This window comes from Schistocerca americana, chromosome 3 (genome assembly GCF_021461395.2).
Source record: "Schistocerca americana isolate TAMUIC-IGC-003095 chromosome 3, iqSchAmer2.1, whole genome shotgun sequence".
NCBI lineage: Eukaryota > Metazoa > Arthropoda > Insecta > Orthoptera > Acrididae > Schistocerca > Schistocerca americana.
The window spans coordinates 46,602,772-46,628,660 of NC_060121.1; the positions used below are offsets into that span (position 1 = coordinate 46,602,772).

General features: G+C 43.0%; 1 protein-coding gene across 1 annotated transcript in view; it reads right to left on the reverse strand.

The window, feature by feature from the left end:
- The window catches only part of LOC124605267 (collagen alpha-1(XV) chain-like), a 228,357-nt gene extending 202,590 nt beyond the window's left edge, over positions 1 to 25,767 (reverse strand). Inside the window, exons 1-4 of the mRNA XM_047136831.1 lie at positions 25,756 to 25,767; positions 25,533 to 25,631; positions 25,386 to 25,496; positions 19,418 to 19,504 (exon numbers count right to left, since the gene is read on the reverse strand). Of these exons, the coding sequence (XP_046992787.1) occupies positions 19,418 to 19,504; positions 25,386 to 25,496; positions 25,533 to 25,631; positions 25,756 to 25,767 (309 nt within the window). The remainder of the gene's footprint in view (positions 1 to 19,417; positions 19,505 to 25,385; positions 25,497 to 25,532; positions 25,632 to 25,755) is intronic.
- Positions 25,768 to 25,889: the final 122 nt, after the last annotated feature.

Here is a 25,889-nt window from a genome sequence, read left to right on the forward strand (position 1 = left end):
GATTGCGTTGCGCTAAAAATATTGCGTGTCAGTTTAAGCGCAGTCTTGTATAATATTTCCAAGGGGACGTTTCATCCTGAAACTTTGCATTTCCTTTAATGGCAGTGGACGTAGGGAAATGGGCTTTGTCAAAATGTGTCCCTTCTACAACGCGATTTACTTTTTAAATGCATGCCCATCAAACCAGAAAGAAGTTATCTAGGAATGTCTTACTGTGGGTAGTGTGCAGTCAACTCCAATTAAAATGTGAAGTCTCCACTCCATTTCGGATGTTTTAATTTTTGTTTGTGATCTCCTTTTTCGTTCAGGGATTCAACAGTAGCGAGTTTTAAATAGCAAAATCATTCCAGGCATGCCCTTTGAGTTAACCTACGGATTTTACAGTAACATATGAAATCTCCACGCTCGTCGTTCAGCTCCACTGAAAAATGTTGCAACTACCAATGGAATAACGCGTTCGACTCCACAATTCTACATCTACATCTACATCCATACTCCGCAAGCCACCTGACGGTATGTGGCGGAGGGTACCTTGAGTACCTCTATCGGTTCTTTCTTCTATTCCAGTCTCGTATTGTTCGTGGAAAGAAGGATTGTCGGTATGCCTCTGTGTGGGCTCCAATCTCTCTGATTTTATCCTCACGGTCTCTTCGCGAGATATACGTAGGAGGGAGCAATATACTGCTTGACTCTTCGGTGAAGGTATGTTCTCGACACTTCAACAAAAGCCCGTACCGAGCGTCTCTCCTGCAGAGTCTTCCACTGGAGTTTATCTATCAACTCCGTAATGCTTTCGCGATTACTAAATGATCCTGTAACGAAGCGCGCTGCTCTCCGTTGGATCTTCTCTATCTCTTCTACCAACCCTATCTGGTACGGATCCCACACTGCTGAGCAGTATTCAAGCAGCGGGCGAACAAGCGTACTGTAACCTACTTCCTTTGTTTTCGGATTGCATTTCCTTAGGATTCTTCCAATGAATCTCAGTCTGGCATCTGCTTTACCGACGATCAACTTTATATGATCATTCCATTTTAAATCACTCCTAATGCGTACTCCCATATAATTTATGGCATTAACTGCTTCCAGTTGCTGACCTGCTGTATTGTAGCTAAATGATAAGGGATCATTCTTTCTATATATTCGCAGCACATTACACTTGTCTACATTGAGATCCAATTGCCATTCCTTGCACCATGCGTCAATTCGCTGCAGATCATCCTGCATTTAAAAACAATTTTCCATTGTTACAACCTCTCGATATATCACAGCATCATCCGCAAAAAGCCTCAGTGAACTTCCGATGTCATCCACAAGGTCATTTATGTATATTGTGAATAGCAACGGTCCTACGACACTCCCCTGCGGCACACCTGAAATCACTCTTACTTCGGAAGGCTTCTCTCCATTGAGAATGACATGCTGCGTTCTGTTATCTAAGAACTCTTCAATCCAATCACACAATTGGTCTGATAATCCATATGCTCTTACTTTGTTCATTAAACGACTGTAGGGAACTGTATCGAACGCCTTGCGGAAGTCAAGAAACACGGCATCTACCTGTGAACACGTGTCTATGGTCCTCTGAGTATCGTGGACGAATAGCGCGAGCTGGGTTTCACACGATCGCCTTTTTCGAACCCATGCTGATTCCTACAGAGTAGATTTCTAGTCTCCAGAAAAGACATTATACTCGAACATAATACGTGTTCTAAAATTCTACAACTGATCGACGTTAGAGATGTAGGTCTACAGTTCTGCACATCTGTTCCACGTCCGTTCTTGAAAACGGTGATGACCTGTGCCCCTTTCCAATCCTTTGGAACGCTACGCTCTTATAGAGACCTACGGTTCACCGCTGCAAGAAGGGGGGCTATTTGTAATACCAATTTCTTCACGTGCCCCAGGCCTGCAAATTACGCACAAAAGGCACTTGTTCTTTCATTGTCAACTAAATCTTTAAATTATTTCTGCACAGTATTGTAATATCGTTTCATAGCAACTACATTGATCGGCCAGAACATTATGACCACCGACTACCATCGATATAAACCAAGCTGTAGCAGCGCACATTGTGAGGAATGGCTGCTAGTCAGACACAGGCACAGTGAATGCAGTATCAAAAACTGGAAATGGTGTGCGGCTAGGGCCTCCTGTCGGGTAGACCGGTCGCCTCGTGCAAGTCTTTTGAGCTGACGCCACTTTGGCGACTTGCCCGTCGTTGTGGATGAGATGATGATGATGAAGACAACATAACACCCATTCCTTGAGCGGAGAAAATCTCCGACCCCGCCAGGTATCGAAACCGGGCCCATTGGCATGACAATCTGTCACACTGATCATTCAGCTACGGGGACGGACATGCAGTATCAATAAGCGTGCTGTCCGTGTGTAGAATGGGAAAGGCGCGCCATCTAGCTGAGTTTGAGCGAGGTCAGATCCTGATGGCCCGGACGCTCGACAAGAGCATTTAGGAAACTACACGATTTCTCAAGTGTTGGAGGAGTGCTGTGGTGAGTGTCTTGATCACGTGGAGAAACCGAGGTGAAACTACGTCCAAATATCGTGGTCTTGGGCGGCCACCCCTCATTACAGATGTCGGAAGTCGTGGAGTGGGCACACTGGTGAAACAGGAGTCAAGAGTCTGTGTCACCTGGCCACCAAGAACTGTTGCAGGACGATTTGATTCACGGATCCAGTTATATGGCTCCTTCCGTGTATTGCGATTTTACGACTATGACCAGTGGGGCATGAAGATGGCATCAATGTAATGCCGAAACTGGTAGCACATAGAAGTTCATAAAATAAAATAAATTTCTACAATACATACGGCTGTTGGTAAATTATTGCATCAAGAATTTCGTATGGTGGTCTTCAGTACAAAGGCTGGTTTGGTGCAGTTCTTACCATTTGTCTAACGTATCCAGGACTCTCGATGTATGCGCAGTCTTTATCCATTAGAACCAGTTTAATGTAGTGAAGCCTTGAGCTCCTTCTGCAGGTTTCAATTCATACCCATCATACAGCCTTGCAGCGCCAAACTAACAATTTCTTGGTGCCCCAGGATGTGTCCCATCAAGCGACCTCTTCGTTTAGCGAGGTTCAAGCATAATGTTCCTTTCGCCAATTACATTCAGTAACTCTTCATTAGTTCCTCTGTCTACCAATCTCATCTTCAGCATTACTCTGTAACACCACATTTCAAAAGTTTCTGTTCTTACTCAGTCTGAACTGCTTATCCTTCACGTTTGACTTCCATACAGGAGTACACTATAGCCGGCCGGAGTGGCTGTGCCGTTCTAGGCGCTACAGTCTGAAACCGAGCGACCGCTACGGTCACAGATTCGAATCTTGCCTCGGGCATGGAGGTGTGTGATGTCCTTAGGTTAGTTAGGTTTAATTAGTTCTAAGTTATAGGCGACTGGTGACCTCAGAAGTTAAGTCGCATAGTGCTCAGACCCATTTGAAATTTTGAACTACACTATAGACAAATACGTTAAGATTTCCTAACATTTAAATTTATATTAGATGTTAACAAATTCCTCCTTTCCATAAACGATTTTGATGCTGTTGCTAGTCTGCATTTTACATTCTCCATACATCTGACATCATTAGTTAGTTCGCTCTCCAAAAAGCAAAATTGATCGACTACTTTCAGACTCTCTTTCTAACAGGACTTAATTCGACTAGACTGCATAACCTTTGCTTTACTTTTATTGATATCAGTCTTATAGACTGTTTTCAAGCCGGTATCAATTCTATTCCACTTATGTTCCACATCCTTCGACACCCCTGACAGAAAATCAAGTCATTAGGAAAGCTTAAAAATTTTATATTCTTCTCCCTGATCTTAATTTATATTTCCTTATTTCTCCTTGGTTCGCATTACTGTTTGCTGAATGTACAAATTGGATAACGTAGCTTACCTCTCGTTTATATTTTCGCATTAATGTCCTGAGTATACGGAAAGCTCCCTTGATAGGGGGTGTTATTTCTCGAAACTTGTCGCGAAGTAAATAAGTAACGTTGAATCGCAACTGGTAGCAGCAATTGCCAGTGTACAACAAACGAAAACATTATGAACAAACTTGCACTTCAGAACAGAACAAGAAAAAAATTGTCACTTATTTCGTTTGAAGCGTTTTACGCTGTGACTGCGATTCGTGGACTTGGTAAACAGGGATGGAGAGAATCAGAAGTAGTAGTGATATGGGTGTGGAGAAGAGCAAAAAACTTTGAAGTGCCGAAAAAGAGTGCTTGGTCGGTGGCTATTCACGTCGGAAACGAGGGTTTTTTTTGTGTCTGTGTGTGTGTGTGTGTCGCTTACTGATTGCAGCTGCTTATACGTATTTCGTGAACGTTCGTAGCCAGATCGGTTTCCTCCACCTGAACTAAATTTCCAACCCTAAACAATCCTCTTTCGATGGACAGTGGGCACTTATAGAAAAATCATAATCGGAGTATAGAATACAAGTAGCAGCTGCGAACTGTAATGATCCCTAATTCTGATTCATATATTTCAACCAATATGAAGGAGTGACTGGCCATAGATAGTTTTTTGAATAGCAAGGTAATCAACAATGCTGAAATTGAAGAAAAAAACTGGATGAACGTCGTTTATGTAGCGCAACAATCTGCCGAAGTGAAAGACATCGAACAGTTCGTAAAAGCCAGTGTTTCGGGCGGCAATTAAGGTCCATTAAGAGTCGCGGCGGTTTCGCAAGAGTCCAGCGGGAGGCAACGGCAAGCGTACGGCTGGTCTGCCGGTTATTACGAGCGATCAGCAGCCGCGGCTCGATACGCCCTGGCCAGGTGCTTCCGGGCAGGAATTACGCCGGTGCCGGCGGCGTCAGCGCGGCGAGCGAGCCAGCGCTAATCTGCACGGCTGCAGGCGCCATAAAACCCGGCGGCCGCACCTGCAGGCGACGCGGACAAGGACGCCCTCCGCGCCGTCCCGCCGACGCACACGACGCCTGGCGTCACGGCGCCGCCTTCTCCGCTACAGAGAGGCGCCTGTGCCTGGAGCCACGTCAGCCTTAGGCCCCAGCACAGATGAAACTCGTTATCGACGCGAGCTGACGATTGGTCTCTCACGTCGTAGTTCCTGTGTAGCTCGACAACACTTCGCAGTCGGCGCGACTGCATGGCAACTCACCACTAAACAGTCCACAGTCTCGTACCGACCAGTTGCAGCTCTATTCTGTATCTTGGTGTGAGGACATTTGCCACGCCGGACATTTGCCACGACTTTACCTGGTCCGGATGGTTGGGTCCCTTGTCTCCCCCCTCCTCTTCTTCCTCCTCCTCCTCCTCCTCCTCCTCATCGCTTACTGAGCCTTTCCGCTGGTTTACTTGACATAGAACCAAAATCTCTTTGGATTTTCCGCCACATGTCTAGAGAGGGTTTTGTTGAGGAAACTATTAAATGCATCTCGCATTGAAATCCGCAGCAAATTTCGAGCCTCAGTAAAACTTCGCCAATCTTGGAGATTTTGCGTTCGTCTAAATTATACTTGCCTTTTTCGGTTCTCCTGCAGCAGCTTTCTGTCGTGTTTTGTGTATATGGGGCATCAGTTCCGCCTCTTATTAATTTCTTTAGTATGAATCTCTCGAGTGCTGTTGATACTATTTCTTTGAACATAAGCCACATATTCTCTTCACTTACGTAGTTTGGAAGGATTGGAGACTGTCTCTTAGAAAGACGTCAACCCAATTTTTAGTTGCTTTTATAAATAGATAATATTTCGCGTTGAGTTTTGGTGAATTTCTCTGTTACGGAATTGAGCCTCGCTACGACTGTATGTTCACTGATCCCTGTATCCGTCGTGATGCTCAGGATTATTTGTGGCTAAGAGGTCAAGTATGTTTTCGTAAGCATTTACAATTTGAATGGCCTCGTGAACTAATTCTTGACAATAATTTTTAAAAAAAGCATTTAGAACAATTACGGAAGTTGTTTTCTGTCTACAATAGGGTCTGAAAATGTATTTTTGCAACATACGGAGGGTAGACTCAAGTCACTGCCAACTATAATTGTATGAGTAGGGGTACCTATTTGTGATGAGAGTCAAGTTTTCTTTCAACTGTTCAGCAACTGTTTCATCTGAGACTGGCGGTCGGTAAAAGCAGCCAGTTATTAATTTATTCCGGTTGTCGAATATAACCTCTGCCCATACTAAGTCACAGGAACTATCTGCTTCAATGTGGCTTGGGAGCTGGAACACACATTACATTATTTTTCATTAAGTTGTGCTTCTTATTTCTGTTGTAGTGCAGATCATTACAATTACGGCTTTTCTCTATGAAACCTAGGATGCTTTCTCTGTGACCCTGTAAATACCAGAGCTAAACAATGTAGAACAACAACGTACGTTACAAGCATAGCATTCTGTATTACTTCATTTCCTTATTTCTAACATTTTAAAATTGTACGTCGACTTTAGATGACATGTCAGTCATAGATGTTCTTATCTCTATTTAGAGAACGTATTTTCAGTCATGTTTTGAACATTGTCCCGCTACACTTTATTAACTAATGTTTCGCCGCAAGGGATATCGCATGTTGAAGAGTAAATTAATATGGAGTATGTCGTTCTTCTTTTCAAACATTCATATACCCATTTCTTCTTTCCTTGTTGTCTTTCGGGTATCCAGTTGTAGTAATTAAAGTAGACACAAATGTAGTGATCAAAAAGAAATGCTTGGCGTACATTCGCATTCTCATTACATCATTCCTTTCTTGTTGCTCCCATGGCGATGGACTGTTCCTATCGCAATCAGTAAACGTGGAAGGAAGCTACCATACAGACAGAGGAATCTATATTTATACTTGGCAGAGCTAATTACATACTGACATAATCGTCGGTATTGCTTTCGTTTCCCAAAAGTTATAAATATTTCGATTTCGGAAAAGAAGCTCTGTATTTGGCCAAGACGTCGAAGAAGAAGGTCCTTACGTACTGGTTGTATCGAGGAAGATGTGGAGACGGCGGTTTGAAAGGAGAGAGAAGAACGAGGAAGGGCGTCCCTTACCCGAGGGATCGCTACCTGACGAAGGGGCAAGTGTGGCAAATGTCCGGCATGGCAAATGTCCAGTGTGGCACATGTCCGGCATTCGTAACTCGGAGTTGCTTTGCCTATCGGTTCGGTATTTGAGCGCACCGAGTGGTACAGTTACCGTGACAGAGCCTCCGTGTAATTCCCTAAGAAGTTCGGTAGCGAGTCCGTACAGAACCCGTGGCACTGAGGTGGGCCTGTGCCGTGTTGCCATCTCTCGTCGTGCCAGCCGATCAAAAACGAGTGAACACAGCTGCAGGCATGTTCATCTGACGACTGTACACCCGGCGTGGCGCACTGCAATGCGTTCAACGCCACACACCCGAAATTGCCAGCTAACAAAACTACGAGTCACACTATTCTCATTATTGTTTTCGAAAATGTGTTAACAGTGAATAGTGGTGGTCATGTAAGATACCAATGGGATGAGTCAAAGAAAATTAAAAGGTTAGCACATTCAGGTGTGACGGGGTGGCTGTATCTCTATGATGGGCTTTCAAGTATGAACTTATTTCCTCAACCAAATAATGGGCCGCCTTCCTACTCACTCGGTACACAAGGATGCTCTCGTGCATTTCAAAAGAGTTCGTCTCGGCGGCGGTTCGAGGAAGGTAGTCTCTCTTCTCTCATCATCATCATCATCATCATCATCATCATCATCACCGCGCAACACAAAAAGAACACCACACTACACACGCATCCAGTACACTCACGTTTTTTTTTTTTTTTTTTTTTTGGTTATCAGTCTACTGACTGGTTTGATGAGGCCCGCCACGAATTCCTTTCCTGTGCAAACCTCTTCATCTCAGAGTAGCACTTGGAACCTACGTCCTCAATTATTTGCTTGACGTATTCCAATCTGTGTCTTCCTCTACAGTTTTTGCCCTCTACAGTTCCCTCTAGTACCATGGAAGTCATTCCCTCATGTCTTAGCAGATGTCCTATCATCCTGTCCCTTCTCCTTATCAGTCTTTTCCACATATTCCTTTCCTCTCCGATTCTGCGTAGAACCTCATCATTTCTTACCTTATCAGTCCACCTAATTTTCAACATTCGTCTATACCACCACATCTCAAATGCTTCGATTCTCTTCTGTTCCGGTTTTCCCACAGTCCATGTTTCACTACCATACAATGCTGTACTCCAGACGTACATCCTCAGAAATTTCTTCCTCAAATTAAGGCCGGTATTTGATATTAGTAGACTTCTCTTGGCCAGAAATGCCTTTTTTGCCATAGCGAGTCTGCTTTTGATGTCCTCCTTCCTCCGTCCGTCATTGGTTGTTTTACTGCCTAGGTAGCAGAATTCCTTAACTTCATTGACTTCGTGACCATCAATCCTGATGTTAAGTTTCTCGCTGTTCTCATTCCTACTACTTCTCGTTACCTTCGTCTTTCTCCGATTTACTCTCAAACCATACTGTGTACTCATTAGACTATTCATTCCGTTCAGCAGATCATTTAATTCTTCTTCACTTTCACTCAGGATAGCAATGTCATCAGCGAATCGTATCATTGATATCCTTTCACCTTGTATTTTAATTCCACTCCTGAACCTTTCTTTTATTTCCATCATTGCTTCCTCGATGTACAGATTGAAGAGTAGGGGCGAAAGGCTACAGCCTTGTCTTACACCCTTCTTAATACGAGCACTTCGTTCTTGATCGTCCACTCTTATTATTCCCTCTTGGTTGTTGTACATATTGTATATGACCCGTCTCTCCCAACAGCTTACCCTACTTTTTTCAGAATCTCGAACAGCTTGCACCATTTTATATTGTTGTACAGTCCACAAATACAGAGATGGCACAGCTCTCGTATGGCAGAACAGGAAGATTCTTCCCGATTCTCGTGGGATATCCCAGCCAACTATGCCATACGACTTTACTTCTGTTCAGGCAGAAAACTAGCTGCTTCACTCTCGTGGAATCTATGATCTGCAAATATTTTTGTTTTGTTTTCTTGTTTTCTGCAATCGAATTCTGACGTTGTTACAAACTGCAACATCTTCTTCACTTTTAAAGCTATTTAAGGCCATAGAAGTATGGTCTTCCCCGAATGTACTTCTCACCAAAAAGCGATTCTGGTAGCTGGAATCCATTATTTATGTTAATCATGCCTTTTGCGTTCTTGTTGTGGTATTTTCACAGAAACTTTCACCTCGTAACACGTATTTTTTATAACTAACCGAGAAGCGAAACACACTTTTCACAGATGCAGCTTTAATTTTTTTAATACATGGAAATATTTTCTTAATAATTTTATTCCAGTCTTTTACCACCTTACGGGTTGACTTTCTAAAAACATTGAAATATGTATTTCTTTATTTGTGACAGAGAATTTTCATAGATTTAACCTTTCATCCACTATTTCATACCCTTTATAGTTGAACTTCCAGAAACACTGAAACACGATGGTTTTTTATTTGTAACCGATAAGACAAATACCAAATTTCATAGATGTAGCTTTAAAAAAACTTGTAGTTCATTAATAATTAATTATTTCCTATAAAGCTTTCACCCACAGTTTCACCGCCACAGTAGTTAAATGCTCCAACACGTATTTCTTTATTTCTGACAGAGAAAACCAAATACCAGTTTTCGTAGGTTTAGCTTCAAAAATAACTTAATAGCGACATATTTTCAAAAAACCTCTTACCCACTATTTAAGTCTCTTACAAGTGTAATCCCGAAACATCCTTTCTTAAACGGTATCTACAGCATAAGATCAACACCCTCTCCAAATTTCAAATTTCTGTCCTTATCTATATCTTCAAATGGCTCTGAACACTATGGGACTTAACATCTGAGGTCATCAGTCCCCTATATCTTAGAACTACTTAAACCTAACTAACCTAAGACATCACACACATCCATGCCCGAGGCAGGATTCGAACCTGCGACCGTAACGGTCTCGCGGTTCCAGACTGAAGCTCCTAGAACCGCTCGGCCACATCGGCCGGCTAGCGATATGTGCTGGCCGAAGATGAGTCAAATACTCACGACACTGCCTCATATATACGAACACTGTTTCTTTACCATTTTGTTAGATATCACCAGTACCCTCGTTTCACAATGCATCGGATTCCACATGGTTTCAACAGTCTGATTACTTTACATAAGAGTTAATTTGTTCAATATGAACAAAAGTTATAACCCTGTTTGTGTGGGTCTTATTAGATTCGCATCATCCACTGTATGAGTCTAGTTTTCACGCATATCAATGTTTTTGATGTATCTCCGGAACTGTATGTAATGCAGTGATATAATTTTTCACGTACATATCAGTGGTATATGTGGATGGTGTCTGCAAGATGTGTTCCGAATAGAGTTAGTACACTGAAGCGCCAAAGATACTGGTATAGGCATGCGTATTGCATACAGTGATTTGTAAACAGGCAGAATATGGTGCTGCGGTCGGCAACGCCTATATAAGGCAACAAGTGTCTGGCGCAGTTGAAAGATTGGTTACAGCTGCTACAAAGACAGTTTGTCAGGATTCAAGAGAGTTTGAACGTGATGTTATAGTCGGTGCAGGACCGATGGGACACAACATTTCCGGGGTAGTGATGCAGTGGGGATTTCCCCGTACGACCATTTCACGAGTGTACCGTGAATATCAGGAATCCGGTAAAACAACATCAAATCTTCGACATCGTGGCAGCCGGAAAAAGATCCTGCAAGAACGGGACCAACAACGACAGAAGAGTATCGTTCAACGTGACAGAATTGCAACCCTTCCGCAGATTGGTGCTGATTTCAATGTTGGGCCATCAGCAAGTGTCAACGTGTGAACCATTCAACGAAACACCACCGATATGGGTTTTCGGAGCGGAAGACCAATTCATGTACCCTTGATGACTTCACGACACAAATCTTTACGCCCCGTCTGGGCCCGTCAGTACTGACATTGAACTGTTGATGACCGGAAACATGTTGGCTTGTCGGACGAGTCTCGTTTCAAATTGTATCGAGCGGATGGATGTGAAGGGGTATGGAGACAAGTTCATCAATCCACGAACCCCGCAAGTTACCTGAGGATTGTTGAAGCTGGTGGAGGCTCTGTAATGGTATGGGGCGCGTGCAGTTTGAGTGAAATGAGACCCCTCATACGTCTAGATGCGACTCTGACGGGTGACACGTACGTAAGCGCCCTATCTGACCACCTGCATCCATTCATGTCCGTTGTGCATTCCGAAGGACTTGGGCAATTTCAGCATGACAGTGCGACACCCCGCTCGTCCACAATTTCCGCAGATTGGCTCCAGGAACACTGTTCTGAGTTTAAACACCTCCGCTAGCCACCAAACTCCGCAGACATGAACACAGCATATCTGGGATGCCTTGCAACATGCTGTTCAGAAGAGAACTCTACCCCCTCGGATTTATGGACAGCCCTACAGGAGTCACGGTTTGTGTCCCCTCCAGTACCACTTGAGTCAATGCCACGTCGTGTTGCGGCACTTCTGAGTGCTAGCGGAGGCCCTACACTATTAGGCAGGTGTACCAGCTTCTTTGGCTCTTCAGTATAGTAGCAAAGTAATAAATTAAAACGTCATGCCTGATGTTGAAGTTATACTAAATGATCAGTGCAAATGTAGTAAGGGATTTCATTATTTTGTAGGGGGTGACAGGGAGAAAAATGTTTTGAAATTATTTGAAACTTTGTGTAAAGTTCTCTCATTGTTTGGGTAATTTGCACGCGGTGAGGTATGCTACCTCACGACATGTACATCGTTTCTAACTATAATACTTCGCTTATTGATTTCAGTCTGTAATGTAACATTATACGGTAGCATTTGCAGTTAAAAGGGATAATTGCTCGTTTTAGCCGCTTAGAGTGGCTCGTAGTTGCTAGAACACGAGACTTCACATCTTAGTACTTATTGGACATCTTGCCTCAATATCTCGATCCGTTTTCTGTTTCTTTAAGATTATTCCAGTGGTCTTTGAGAATTAATCTCGAAACTGGTTCCATTATGGCTCTAAGATATTTGACATTTTAAAAAATGATTTGTAAATAGCGTAAATACAAGAAGCATATTAACATTCACAAAATAGAGCCCACGCATGTTACCTAAGAGCACTCAAATTCTGGAAAGCCATAATCATAGATTTACGCAAAGAAAATCCTTCATCAATAGTTTACGCCGGGAAAGCCTACAGTCACATAAACGTGTTTTTAGTTTATCGAGCAATAACATAAAAAGTTATGCACTTAGTGCATTCCGGTACTGATGAAAATGAAAGCGTCAGATGTGTAGAAGGACCAAAAAATTCTCATGAAAATTCAGTATTAGTCCGATAATTTCAATGGTTCAAAATAACAAGGCTGCACACAGTCACCCCTCAAAAACCATATTAGACTGGTAATTCTCGCAACAGCGGAAAACTTTAATTTCCATTCTCTGGAAAAGTACAAGACATCCCCAGCAACGCCTGAGGTTTCCTGGTCTTCCAACCACGCCGTTCGTCAGCGCCGGAACGGACACCTGTCTCTCAATTAACAGGGCTCCCCATTGATTCGGGGTAAGCCCTGCCTCCTTGCTCTAGGACAGCTGCAAGATCCACCCGAGGCAGCCGACGAGTCTTACGGAGGTGAGGACGTGGATATTTTATAAAATAGGAGAGCCTCCACTGGCGGAACAGTTTCTGTCAACCTGCACACTATAGCGCTCCCCAAGATACATCCAGTCAGCTTTTTTTTTTTATCATAAGGAAAGTCTATTTGCATACCGCCACTTTCACCTTTAAGAAAGAAAAAAATAACTGCGCCATTTCAGACGTTTGCCCCTAACTACGCCTGTCCCAATAGTTCTACTTATACTAAGAAAGGTTGAAATAAATGGGGCAGAGTATCACATTTATCACATGTATGTAACAGAGAAGAAATTTTTTCCAGGAGTACTTATGGTGTGTCTGCGAAGCCGCTCTAGGCAGTCGAGAAAACCATGCGTGTCTTCTCGAAAATATAGAGGAATACCATTGCGGATCATAGCACGAAAATCCAAAAACAGTGCATCAGATCAAATCAACTGCTTATTGCAGGGACATTCCAACGACATGGCGGATCGTAGAAAGCACTCCAAAGTAAGTTGGGGATCTATTACCCGTATTTCGGATTACAGACAACATCAGGTATGGTGTAATTCTATCAGAAGTCGCACGAGTGAAGAAGGCCAGAATTCCTTGGACCAACTGCCCGACATCTACTGCTGGGCCAAAGGAGAAGCGATAATCATCCGTGTCCGGCAGGTTGCATGCGAGGCACAGTGGAGAATTAGCAACATAAAAAAAACAGCGTAACTAGGGTCTCCCGTTGGGTAGACCGTTCGCCGGGCACAAGTCTTTCGATTTGACGTCACTTCGGTGACTTCCGCGTCGATGGGGATGAAATGATGATGATTAAGACAGCACAACTCCCTGAGCAGAGAAAATCTCCGACTCACCAGGGAATCGAACCCCGGCCCTGAGGATTGACATTCTGTCGCTCTGACCATTCAGCTACCGGGGGCGGACATTTGCAAAGTGAACTTGGTGGAGACATACCACATGGAGCGTGCAGTAGTGCGAAGAAAAGGAGCACTCGTCGCCCGCCATATATTGTGCCCCTGCAGTGCAGCTACTTGCGTCACATTTTGGGTGAGAGACACTTGCATCTCCGTCGACGGAGAGCATACAGGCGGCAAAGCGGCAGAAAGACAGCTGTGCTCCAGGGAAAAAAAAAAAAAAAAGTTCAATCTGATAAGAGCGCTGGGTTGTCCAACAACATCACCTGAGGGGCCAAAAATGATTCTGATGTTGGTTTGTGGGGCACTCAACATCGTGGTCATCAGCGCTCTTACAACTTCCAAATCTTTCCACTTCCGGTCTCGGCACTTCCCGAATGATGATGAGATCATGAGGACAACACAAACACCCAGTCCATCGGTGAAAATGCCCGACCCGATTGGGAATCGAACCCGGGACCCCGTGATCCTGAGGCAGCAATGCTAGCGACTAGACCACGAGCTGCGGCCAGGGCCAACGAGGCTGGGGCATATAACTAAAAGAATAAGCTGGTGAAGCACATCAGGCAGCACCGCCACATCACCGATACGGTGACCTGATAAAATGGGGCCCGTGCTCGATCCAGAATATGGTAGAGACCCACGCCGCCTGGAACCTGGGGAATAGTGAGGTTCTGACTAACATCATAGCTAACATGTGGCGAGCCAGGGTGTGCAGGGCTGGAAGGGTTTGCGCCATGTGAGTGATCTACGATGCCATGTGAATGCTGACATAGCATTTACATTGCAGCACTCATCCGCAGTTGAGGGCCGCAGTGCGCTGCAGGTCAGCCATACCAAGACAACATAAAGTATCTGTCAAGTTGAGTGCATCAACATTCCCCTCACATAGGCCTGTACCGATAGACATTGCCTGTGATTTACCTACATTACGCGAGCTGTGTGAAACTTCGCCGGAGGTCGCCACCCACGGAAACGCTGCCTACGTTGGCACTTCGAAGGTAGAGGACCTAAACGTCCACATATTCGGTGCAGCAAAATCGACGTCCACCAGCGACCTCCTGTCAGTCATTGTTGTACGGCCCAAAACAACGATTCTAGAGTGAAGGTTGTAAGGTGAGTAGCACCTTGGAAAGTGTACAGCAGCACCGACAGGGGTACTGCTGTCTCACCAAGCACCTGATCAGGATCGGTTGTGTGAGCCTATCACTATACAACACACTGTATTTCGCTCCATACAGGAGACGTATCACCGCCTAAACAATAGTTTCTGGGTATCCCTTACACCGGATGACAGCTGTAAGTAACGAATGATTGAGCCTATCAAATGTCTGGAATAGTCTAAAGACGTCAAAGCGTTGGGAAATTGTTGAGGTCGAGCAAGGGCAATCAGATCCCGATACCGGCAGAGCGCTGTCTGAATGTCGTACGGTCCGACTAGCGATACCTGATCAGAGCTCATGAGATGATGGGCAGGCCTCATAAGTCGCACCGTCAAAAGACGAGTAAAGACTTCCATGTCTCTATTTAGCAGGGTCAAGGGGCGATAATCACTGATATGCAGACCTCGTGTTTAGAGCTAAAAAATCTTTGAAACTTCGTATATACAGCCCATGTTCAAAATTATGTTTGAAAACATTCATAGTTTTTTCATTATTCTTTGTAAAACAAAGAAAATATTTACACCACTTTACGAAGTCATTTTTGCACTAAATTGAAGAAAGATGTTGACTGAATTCTGTACGTCCTAAGAGATGTGAGTAGGTTGGCGGTACTAAGACCAGGCGAGCGCTCCGAATGCCACGGCGAGTGTTGCCGATGGTGGGGGGGAAATAGGAGAGGAAAAGCGAGGCCGCAGCCGGTCGCCGCTAGGGTGAGTAAGTCTGCCTGTCGCAGCTTGCCAGCAGTACTAGCTATGCTAAATCAGATCTACGTTCTGAACTAGGAACGCGACTGTGACAAAGCACCTGTTCAAAAAAAGAGAAATTAGGCAAGTCACATCATTCAATGCCGAATGGGAATTGCTATTTGAACACCAGGCAAAGTGATTAACACACGATCGCCCTATTACGAGTCAGAAAAGCATTCACTGAAACATCGTTACAATACCAGGCACAAAGTCGATGCCATTAAGAAAAAACAAAAAGCTGAATTAAGTGAAAATAGACTAGAGAAAAATCATTTATGGTGGTCCTCACCAATTATTTGATTTCATCAAGTCTTTTACCGCAAGGGGAGAGTGATTTGCTAACAGATATGGCGGTCAAGAGTGATGCTACAGAACAAACGTTAATCCTATGGAAAAATCGGTTTCAAGTTCATGATACAGACCATTTCCGATAACTCAAGTCAGTCATTTCTCGGCCAGACGTGACTATAGTCAGTTGGTAAACTAAAGAGCGAGCGAGTCCCCACTCTGCCAACCCAGCTACGTCACAAGGTGCCTCTACAGGCTGTTTCACAACGTAGTACCGGCCATGCCGCGGCGAGCGCTTCAAATCTGTGGCGAAGCCGTGTGCAGATACGTCTCGGCTGTGATATTTTTAGACAAATGCATTAAGACCATAAGGAATACAAAAAAAAAGATAGCTTCGTCCGAAACACAACATTATAGAGTAAATAATATTAACATAAGAACGGATGTCAGGATTCTACTACAAACATAGAACCAAATGCCTGTTCATGTGTGTGTATGTTCCTCTATTGCTATTCGTAAAACGAACCCTATATAATGCAATCAGTCTGTAGAATTTAAGGCTTGTTCTTATTTTGTGGCCGGCCGGTGTGGCCGTGCGGTTAAAGGCGCTTCAGTCTGGAACCGCGAGACCGCTACGGTCGCAGGTTCGAATCCTGCCTCGGGCATGGATGTGTGTGGTGTCCTTAGGTTAGTTAGGTTTAAGTAGTTCTAAGTTCTAGGGGACTGATGACCACAGATGTTAAGTCCCATAGTGCTCAGAGCCATTTGAACCATCTTATTTTGTGTCTCTACTAAAAGGTAAAAGTTTTCTTTGAAGGACTGCATTGAAACTTAAATTCCTGCAACACAAAGAGCGTTTAAAAAGTAAGCAGAAATTTATAGTTTTGTGTGTTGTATTAGTCCGATTTGCACTACTTCTCATCACTGTCTTCGTAAACATGCCTCAAAAGTATGTGTTCACTGTTATTAATGTTGAGTATTTACTCTGTTGTCAGCTGTTAGAAAGGTTACATGTGTTTTGGTAGCATCAACGATTATTTGTTTTGTATAAAAATAAATTAGAGAATCTGTATTAAATTTTGTTATAAGAATTTAACAAAGTGTATGAAATTTTTAGAAATGGTAAATATTGCTTTTCGTGACCCTGCTATGAGTAAACCAAGGCCCGACAAGTGGTATAAACATTTTAAAGCAGGCCTTAAAGGACAGCGGTTTTACAAGCAGGGCTGAGATTAAAAATGCACAGTTAAAGAGACCTATAAACTATCCCGAAGAAAGAGTTCTTAAAGTGTTTCGGGGAGGCATAAGTGTATAGCATATAATGGGGAATATTCTGAAGAGGATAACATTGCTGTAGATTAACAAATGAAGTTCTTGCCAAAAAATAAAAATTAATATGTGAACGCACCTCGTATGTCAAGCTTTTTGCTTAGAAGTCTAGAATCGGTGTAAATGTTTCGAAGGAAATTTGAGCAGTGTTTAGAATAGCTATTGCGCATATGTTTTAAGCAATATATCTTAGAATCAGGTGAACAGTGACCGAGTTAGAGATTTAGTTTTCCATAAGCATCAAAGGTTTTACGTGATTTTGAAACTGTCTGTAACGATGGGTTTACTCCCAAAGTTATTAGTTTTCCTTCGTGGCGATTCCAGTAAACCATGCGACTTATTTTTCCATTCCTTACTTATGCGTCCAATTAGGTGAGGCTGACGTTTAGATAAATTGCAGCCTTTTGATAGGGACTGGTAATATTAGCCAACAGTTCTTTTTGGGTCGCCTCTTTAATACTCGCTGTAATAACATTAGAGACGATCGAACGCTCGTTACTCCCCAAATACCTCCTCTTCCTCGTATTCTGCACATTTTCTTGCAATGCTAGACGATTATCCATCACTTCCGGATATCGAAGTACATCAGTAAGTAGACAAAGTTAACTCACTGATACAGGCAAATAAGATTCCACAAACAGAAACGACGTATATCAGTTCACCCCGATCTACACCGCTAGACAGATAACGGGCAACAGATTTTGGGTGCCCCTGTAGGCCGGTGGCAGCGTTCTTCCGGGAAAGGCCACATCCCCCACCAAAAGGGCTGCTCGCTCTTGAATTTACAGACTATACCTTCGATTCAGTAATTGAAAAATTCCGTCATGAGTTCTCAAGAAGATTTCAATACTTCTCACGTTGAAGACCGATTTTGTTTTATTTATAAGCCGTTCTCGCTTGTGGCTCATGATGTACCTCCTCATCACGTACGAGTCGAACACATAGAAATACGTGTAGCACCCAGCTCAGTCTACAAATTTACACGAACCTTATAAAAAGTTGCCGCGAGAGCCATATCCTCGACTGCACAGACAAATCGGTAAAAATAGTTCAATGTTTGGTTCAATGTATGTGTGCGAATGGTTTTCTTTCCTGTATTGAAACTGAGAAAGTCCCACAAACGTTCAGGTTTAAGATTTCAATTTGCGTAACACCATATGTTTGTATCACAAACCATAGTTCAAGAGAGTTTAGTACCTGCTTCTTCACTTGCGTAATCCGTATTTTTCTATTTCTTTTGCTTTTTACTTTTTTCTTTACCTTTATTCAAAATTTTTGTGTTGTTCGCAAACTGCCACAACTTTTAAATTTTCACTCCAATTGAGACCATAGAAGCAAGGTATTTTCTGAATGTGTTTCTGATCAAAATGAAATTCTGGTAGGTTGAGTCTAAGATTTTTGTTAATCGCGCCTTTTGTGTTCTTATGGTGATATTTTCAAAGGATTATCATCTCTTAAATTATGTCTCTTTTAAACCGAGAAGTGAAATATCGGTTTTCATAGATTTGGGTTTTGAAATATTTTAATACAACTAAATACTGTCTCAATAATTTTCACGTCTTATTTCACACCCTAAAGAGCTGAATTTTCAAAAACAGTGACAAACGTATCTTTTAATTTTTAATTGAGAAGCTAAATACAAACGCTCGTACATTTAGCTTTAAAATGTTTTTATAATGAAATAATTTCGTAAAAATTTTCATCCCCAATTCCACTCTCTTAGGGGGCTGAAGTTCCAAAAACATAGAATGATGTACTTTTCTTATGTCTAACTGAGAGGTCAACTACCAACTTTTATACACGTAGTTTTAAAACACTTTGGTAGTTCTTTAATAATGAATCATTTACAAAACAACTTTCACCCACTGTTTTACCCCCTTAAAGATTGAATTTCCAAAGATACTGAAATATATATTTTTTTTATTTGTGACTGAGAGGCTAAATATCAATTTTCGCAGATCTACCTTCGAAACTGCCTTAATAACGACAGATTTTTAAAAAGCCTTTCATCCTCTGTTTAGCCCCCTTAGGGTGGTAAATTCCAAAAATCCCTCTCCAGTATTCAAGTTCCTATCCTTAGCGGTTTGAGCTGGGCGTGAGGAGTCCGTGACTGAATCAGTCAGTCAGGACATTCCCTTTTATGTATGAAGATTATGGTATTCCACTGCAGAATCATGGTTATTTCCGATTGCCATCTTTGCATCACGCCAAAACCGAGATACCCTGCATATCTGAATGTTGTTATACATGTATCGTCTTTGCAAGCACATACCATGAGATCCTTGTGTATAAGGCCCTTGTGTACAGAAGAGTCATACGTAGACGTACCTTGGTGGCGTCACAGCAGTCTCCTTTCTCTCCTTTGAGCCCAGGTTTCCCAGGAGGCCCAGGTTCTCCAGGGAGACCAGGCAGACCCTGTAACAACAGCGCTTGGAATTACATTAATGCCCACAATGTGTTTTGTTGACATTAAAATTTTCGGTTCTGTGGAAGAGACATTTATATAACCGTAGGCTGAACCTTTCTCAACGAACTTTGTAATCGCTTTGAGATGACTCAAAATAATCTTTTGCAGTATTTATCAGTTAACTATGTTTTTAAGAGCCTGCTTACACTGTACCATTAAGGATAATTAATTAACTGAAAGTTCTAAGAATCCTTCGAAGCAAAATAGAACTACATCATATTTCATCATCAACTGCTGACAGCAATTAGAGGTGTTGTATATATGCAGACTGAAGCAATGAATGAAAATTTGTATCAAGCCCAGGATTCGAACCCTGTTCTTCTGCTCCCGAGGCAAATAGGCCAAACTACACCACCCTGGCATAACGTCTTTGCACAATTTCACGGACTGTCCTAGCACACATCCCTCCCCATCCAAATTCTCATTCATGCCTCAGCCCACATCGTATTTCTCTAGTCTGCACATCTATATCATAGATATGTGGGGCTTGAAAACTTACCTGGAACCATACAGTTTGAATTGGATGTGTACCATATGACAAGAACAATATAAAAGGTATTCTGGTCAAGAAAAGTTTAATTTTTTAAAGTAACAATTTATTTTATTTACTTTTCTTTGCCCCTCTTGTTTGAAGTCTGTCACCTTCAAAATCAATAATCCGGAATAAAATATGGCTTAAATTAGTGTGACAGCAACTCAAGTACTTGTAAACTACGGCAAAGATCCTGTTACATGGTATATCGTGATAAGAAATATGGCCTTGTAGGTTCCTCAGTTTACTCAGGTTTCCTCAGTTTACTCAGGACTGAGTGTCGTTTGACAGCGCAAAACTCACAATTTTACTTTAGTATACCAACAAGATCAAAAGACTTCATTGGGTGGCAATGCAAGTCGTCGATGAAAACCGCGCGGGGTAGCCGCGCGGTTTGGGCGTCCTGTCACGGTTCGCGCCACTCACCGCGTCGGAGGTTCGAGTCCTCCCTCGGTCATGGATGTGTGTGTTGTCCTTCGCGAAGTTTTGTTTAAGTTAGATTAATTAGAGTGTAAGTCTAGGGACCGTTGACCTCAGCAGTTTGGTATCATAGAAGCTTACCACAAATTTCTAAATTTCATCGATTAATTCCGTTAATCAAGGAGCTAATGTTATGCTGATTCTGACAATACCCTGTACATGTTGTGTAATGAACAGTTTTAACGATCAAACTTTTAGCAATGCCCCTGCCCTCGTTTGTAAGACTTTTGGCAAGGAGCATTCAACATTTCTTCACAACATTCAGCTTGAGCTCAGTTCGCTGCTGGGCTACACAGTCATATGATGCCTTTTAGTGCCAGTCTGTGCCGCTACTAGCTACATTCAGGAGGTTCACATGGACTACAGCAGAACTGTCAGACGTACCACAACAATTGCGATTCGAGACTGCACCTTCTTGAAACTCTACAGGGACAGATTTGTACTTCATTGGAACACTGTCTGTTCCGTGTTCTCTCTCACAATGTGTGTCCAGGTCCACTGGAAGCCATAATTTGGTACTAGAATGTCACTGACTCTTCTATATGCAGTCTGTCGCTTGTGGGCATCGACAAAGTGGCTGCTCAAAAATCGACTTCTCACAAATGAACTTCTGCATATACCTTGCTGGGAATTCTGCATCATTGTTGCTAAACATCTAAACCGACATCACCTGATGGAATGTTAATTCTTCTGTTGTTATGCTACTATCTCTGGAGATCATTTTAGCACCCACAGGGCATAATATTCCAGTTCACCCTTCACACGTGTGGTTAACATAAATTTGGTATGAGACATATTTTCTGACAGGGGCCGTGCACTCCTCACACCTGCAGGATCTCACAGGCTGAAACTATGACAAGTATACTTTTCTGTTATCACTGACAGTCTTGGCTGAAGCCTCAGTTGTTGCTCTATAACGGCTTTGTCTGAGATTTGCACCCTTCGTGCTATCTCTTCATTCTATGTTTATTCAGTCTCCACGAACGTCTGCGCTGGTGCAAAATTCCACACTACTCATGATATCAAATATCATCATTCTTCATCACTAACATCATACTTTGAGGTTATTGGCTCCCATATGCACTCTCAGCGTAACCAGTAGTTTTAAACCACAGCTTGCAGATCCCCAACTTATCATTTCTTTAAAACACTTATCTACTCATTCTCTCCACATCGCTTCTACTCTCACATGATACACTTTCGCAACGGCGTTCTCTGGATCATAGCCTAGATGTGAGCATTGCTCAACACTTCAAAGAAAAAGTGAGACACTGATATTTCCTACTTAGCTGCAACCTGCTATTGACAAGCCAGATCAGTACACATCACCATATGAGCTCACAGACTTTCTCGTGACGATTTTCATCTTTTAAACCATCACCCATTAATCAGACAAGGACCATGCCATGCTGCTTCATCTCAACAACGACACATTATTGTTTGCCACCTGCAATCATACACCCACGTTCATCCCCTGACAACAACTGTGTGTTCTTGGACTCAGTTCTCTCTCATCCATCTCCAGCAACACCAGCACTATCACCAACTTTCACTTTGATTTTTATTCGGAGTCATCGCACGCCCAGTACCCAGACATTAAATGAACTTTCCTAAACGCAATCGTTTTTGTCTTTGTCCTGCACCCCAGGACCATGGTGATGGTGCTGATGGAGATGACAGTCTACACATCATTTAGCATCAGACTTCCGGCATCCACGTCTCCACATGAGTGACATGTGCCTGTGTCTACTCTGGTTTCCAAGACAGCTGTTGTGTGTATAGATGCTTCCAAATTTGATAGGCCAGGAGCTCCCACAACAGGGAATCTCTGTGCAACTCCATGCTCCCAGGAGTTATCATGAGGTAAGCGATTTCTGTCATCACCACACGATCTGTTTTCCCTAGAGACTTCCTGCCTCTGGTGAGGGCCAGCTTGTCTGAAATCAACTCGTGACTTTACATTCGCCAGAGACTGTACTTTGTACATACTATGTGGCTGGTCACAGCCAAGGCACCAAGTGGAAGATGTTCCCCAAGAAAACTCCAGCCCATCGTATTTACTGTGAGGCTAGATTATCCAGCACCACCGAACAATCACAGCCTCCATGTCCCCCATATTTACTATGAAACCTGCTGCCACAACATTACCACATGGCACTAGTATCCCTAGATGTTCTGGTACTTCCTATGACACCACCTGGCCCACGTCACCAAGTGGTCAATATTCCTATGATGTGCATTGGCTTTAGTCCAGTGCATCAGCGCCATGTGCTACTTGATTTACTCTAGGTCGCCTCTCTACATACCCTGAGGCCAATTGGTCCAACATCATCAGAGGACCTCGTCTTCCTCAGAAGCCTCCCTATGAAAGGCATTCTCCACGAGTCCAACTGTCTTCACATAACAATGTGGGCCCATAAAGCTCTTAGAGGCTTCCAACACCTCATATTACCAAGTTTGCTGTGTGTCCTCTAAACACTCCCAGCCAATGAAACTTACTAGTATAAGGTTGAACATTTTTTTGTCATCACAGGTTTCTCACCTTCCTGGAGAATCCCAGCCTCCAGTTCTTACAGAAATGCTGAGTGTTGTGAAGGCATTGCTCATTATGCATATAAAATTTTTTTCGTGGTTTTGTTTAGATTTCTATTCTTTTTCTTTTGTTCATATGGGCATTTCTAATTGTGATTATGTAACATTCTACTGTGGGTCTTAAATGTAAACATATAATTGTGATTATTTCCTTTGCCAATGGATAAATATGTTTCTTGCTTTGTACCTGTGGTAAAGTTTATAAAGTTCTCTTTTGGAATATTATTAATTGTGAAAAATGCAGTCAATGACATTTATAAAGATTTACGTAATTTACGATAACGATATAACATCTATAGACAGGGGACAGCGATAGTGATATCGATAGTCGAAAGGTTGTTGTGTAGGAGAGGGGATGGTGGATGGTGTGTCTGTGAAGCGAGCGCGGAAAAATAGTACTGTGTTTTATGAAAAGCATACGTAATAGTATGGACAGTGATACCGAACTATCAGATTGTTAATTCTCTTTACCACTGCGGTATGTAATGCCATCGCCAGCGAACTTTAAGAGCAAATAAACCGGACTGTGAAAGTGCCGCTAACAATACTTTGTTGTGGCCGACAAGAACAGTGCTTTTATGCGAATGAACTTTGCTGGTATTGATTTTGGGTGGTGGAATTGTTATCTCATTCTGTCAAGCCGTGAAAGTTAAGACTTTAATTAACTGTGCAATATAAATGACTTTCAGTGACGTTGTCGTAGTTTGAAATGCGAGAACAGAGAGGACATTGTTTACGGTGTGCTTCACACACAAGAACAATTCTATGAACTGTGTATTTGTGGCTAAGACTATATGAATGTGGCAAACTGTGTAATTATGGTCGATAGCGTCACGGACAGTGCATAAAGTGTAAAAACGAGCGATGTCTACGTAATGTACTTTGAAAGAGAGGACATGTCAACAATGGTCGTATATTGGCGTCTTGTGGTTTGTTAATCACCACGGGTTTAATGATACAGCTGTGCCGGAACTTTATTTGCGTTTCGCCGGAGAAGATTAACCAGCGGAACTGCCTGTATCCGGCTCTCATCATCGTAACCCGCCGACATCGTGCTGCACAACGCAACGCTTCGTTTGCAACAAAACGTTAAGAGAGTTCGCCGAACTCTATTCCCTGACCTAGAAACTTTATTTCTCTATTAAAAGTATAAGAATTACAGTCTCTATTCAAATAAATTCTTTGTTTAGCTTGTGTTTGCTTTCTGTTAACGAAAATAAAATCACAATCAGTAAAAATTGCCCGGTAGTCATTGTTGTCACACTAGTAAATATAAACTTCTTCCTCTCATTAGAACTAATTCTCCTTGCATGTTAAAATTACTGTAGTTATTTAATGTAGTTTTATGTATTGTTATCAGACTAGATATATGACAGTGACTAATAAGAGTATTTTGTCGCGAAATATGGCGTCGCGCGAAAATTACGGCGACCGCCATAATTGCTTGCGTTGTGACCAATAACGTAAAAGCTGCTATTCCCGTATTGGCGCATTTCCTAACGTGAGCGTGAATTATAAATGTCAGCCTTCAAATCACGTAGGGACTGTTTACCCAGTAATAAAAGTTTTTGATTTTGTATTGCTACGAGTCGTAGTATTAAGAGACACTGGATATACTCAAAAGTGGGTAGATGTATGGTGAACCCCCCCCCCCCCCCCCCAGTGTTCATGCAATTATTAACAGTATCGTGTGTGATTCACGAAATTTTGTCACTTTTTCTAATTCCTTTCAGATATTGTCTTAGATGTCTTTGAAGTTTCAGAGAATATATACACAATTCTGTCGATTCAGGTTAATTTCAGAGCAGTTTCTCGTGAATGTTAGAGTTTTCGGTTCATAAACAAAGTGGGATCGTGACCAATTGAGAAAACAAAGAATGAGGTATTCCAAATAGAATTTTGGATGACTTCATAGTTCAGACTTTGATAATTATTTTTCCTGTGGGTTGAGGTCATCACAGTGTCCTCATGTTGCCAAATATTCTCATCTTCATTTCAGGCCATCTGCACCTAGCACATACCACAGATCTGGCTGGTGAGTTCCGTAGTGGCCTAATCCGTGGGTACTTACTATGAGGCCAGCTGACCCGCACGGCCACAGGATACTTTCACTGGAGACTCCCTGGATTTTCCTTGAGGCCAGCGTACGACACTGTCCCCTGAAGACCCCTTCCCCGCTGCCGTGATGCTGTCCCCCCCCCCCCCCCCCACAGCCCCTTGCTCACCGTGAGGCCGGCCGCCCCCAGGTCGCCCCGCGGCCCCGGCTTGCCCGGCGGCCCCACGGGCCCCCGCGGCCCCCGCCGCCCTCGCCGCCCCGGGTCGCCCTTGTCGCCCTTCTGCAGCACCAGCGGCGTGCCGGCGCCCACCTCCACGCGGGGTCCTGGAGGACCACGCTCTCCTTTCGGTCCCGGCGCTCCAGTAGCTCCAGGAATTCCGCGCTCGCCGCGGTCGCCCTGTAGACCTCGTGGGCCCTGCAGCAACAAAAAGAAATTAAGGCTGGAGTCATTTGAGCACCAAATCAAAGTAAGACACAGATGGCAAAGGAAACTGACGGAAGTACAATAACAACTGTCGAAATGACTGATATCAGAACACTAAAGCAAGCATAAAGGTGGATGATTTGATTTAGATTTCAATGGCATCCCGAGTTCTAGTCCAGTGATTTTATACAGGGTGAAATTATTTAAACCGAGAAACGCTGGGAGGTTGTAGGGGACATCAAAACAAAT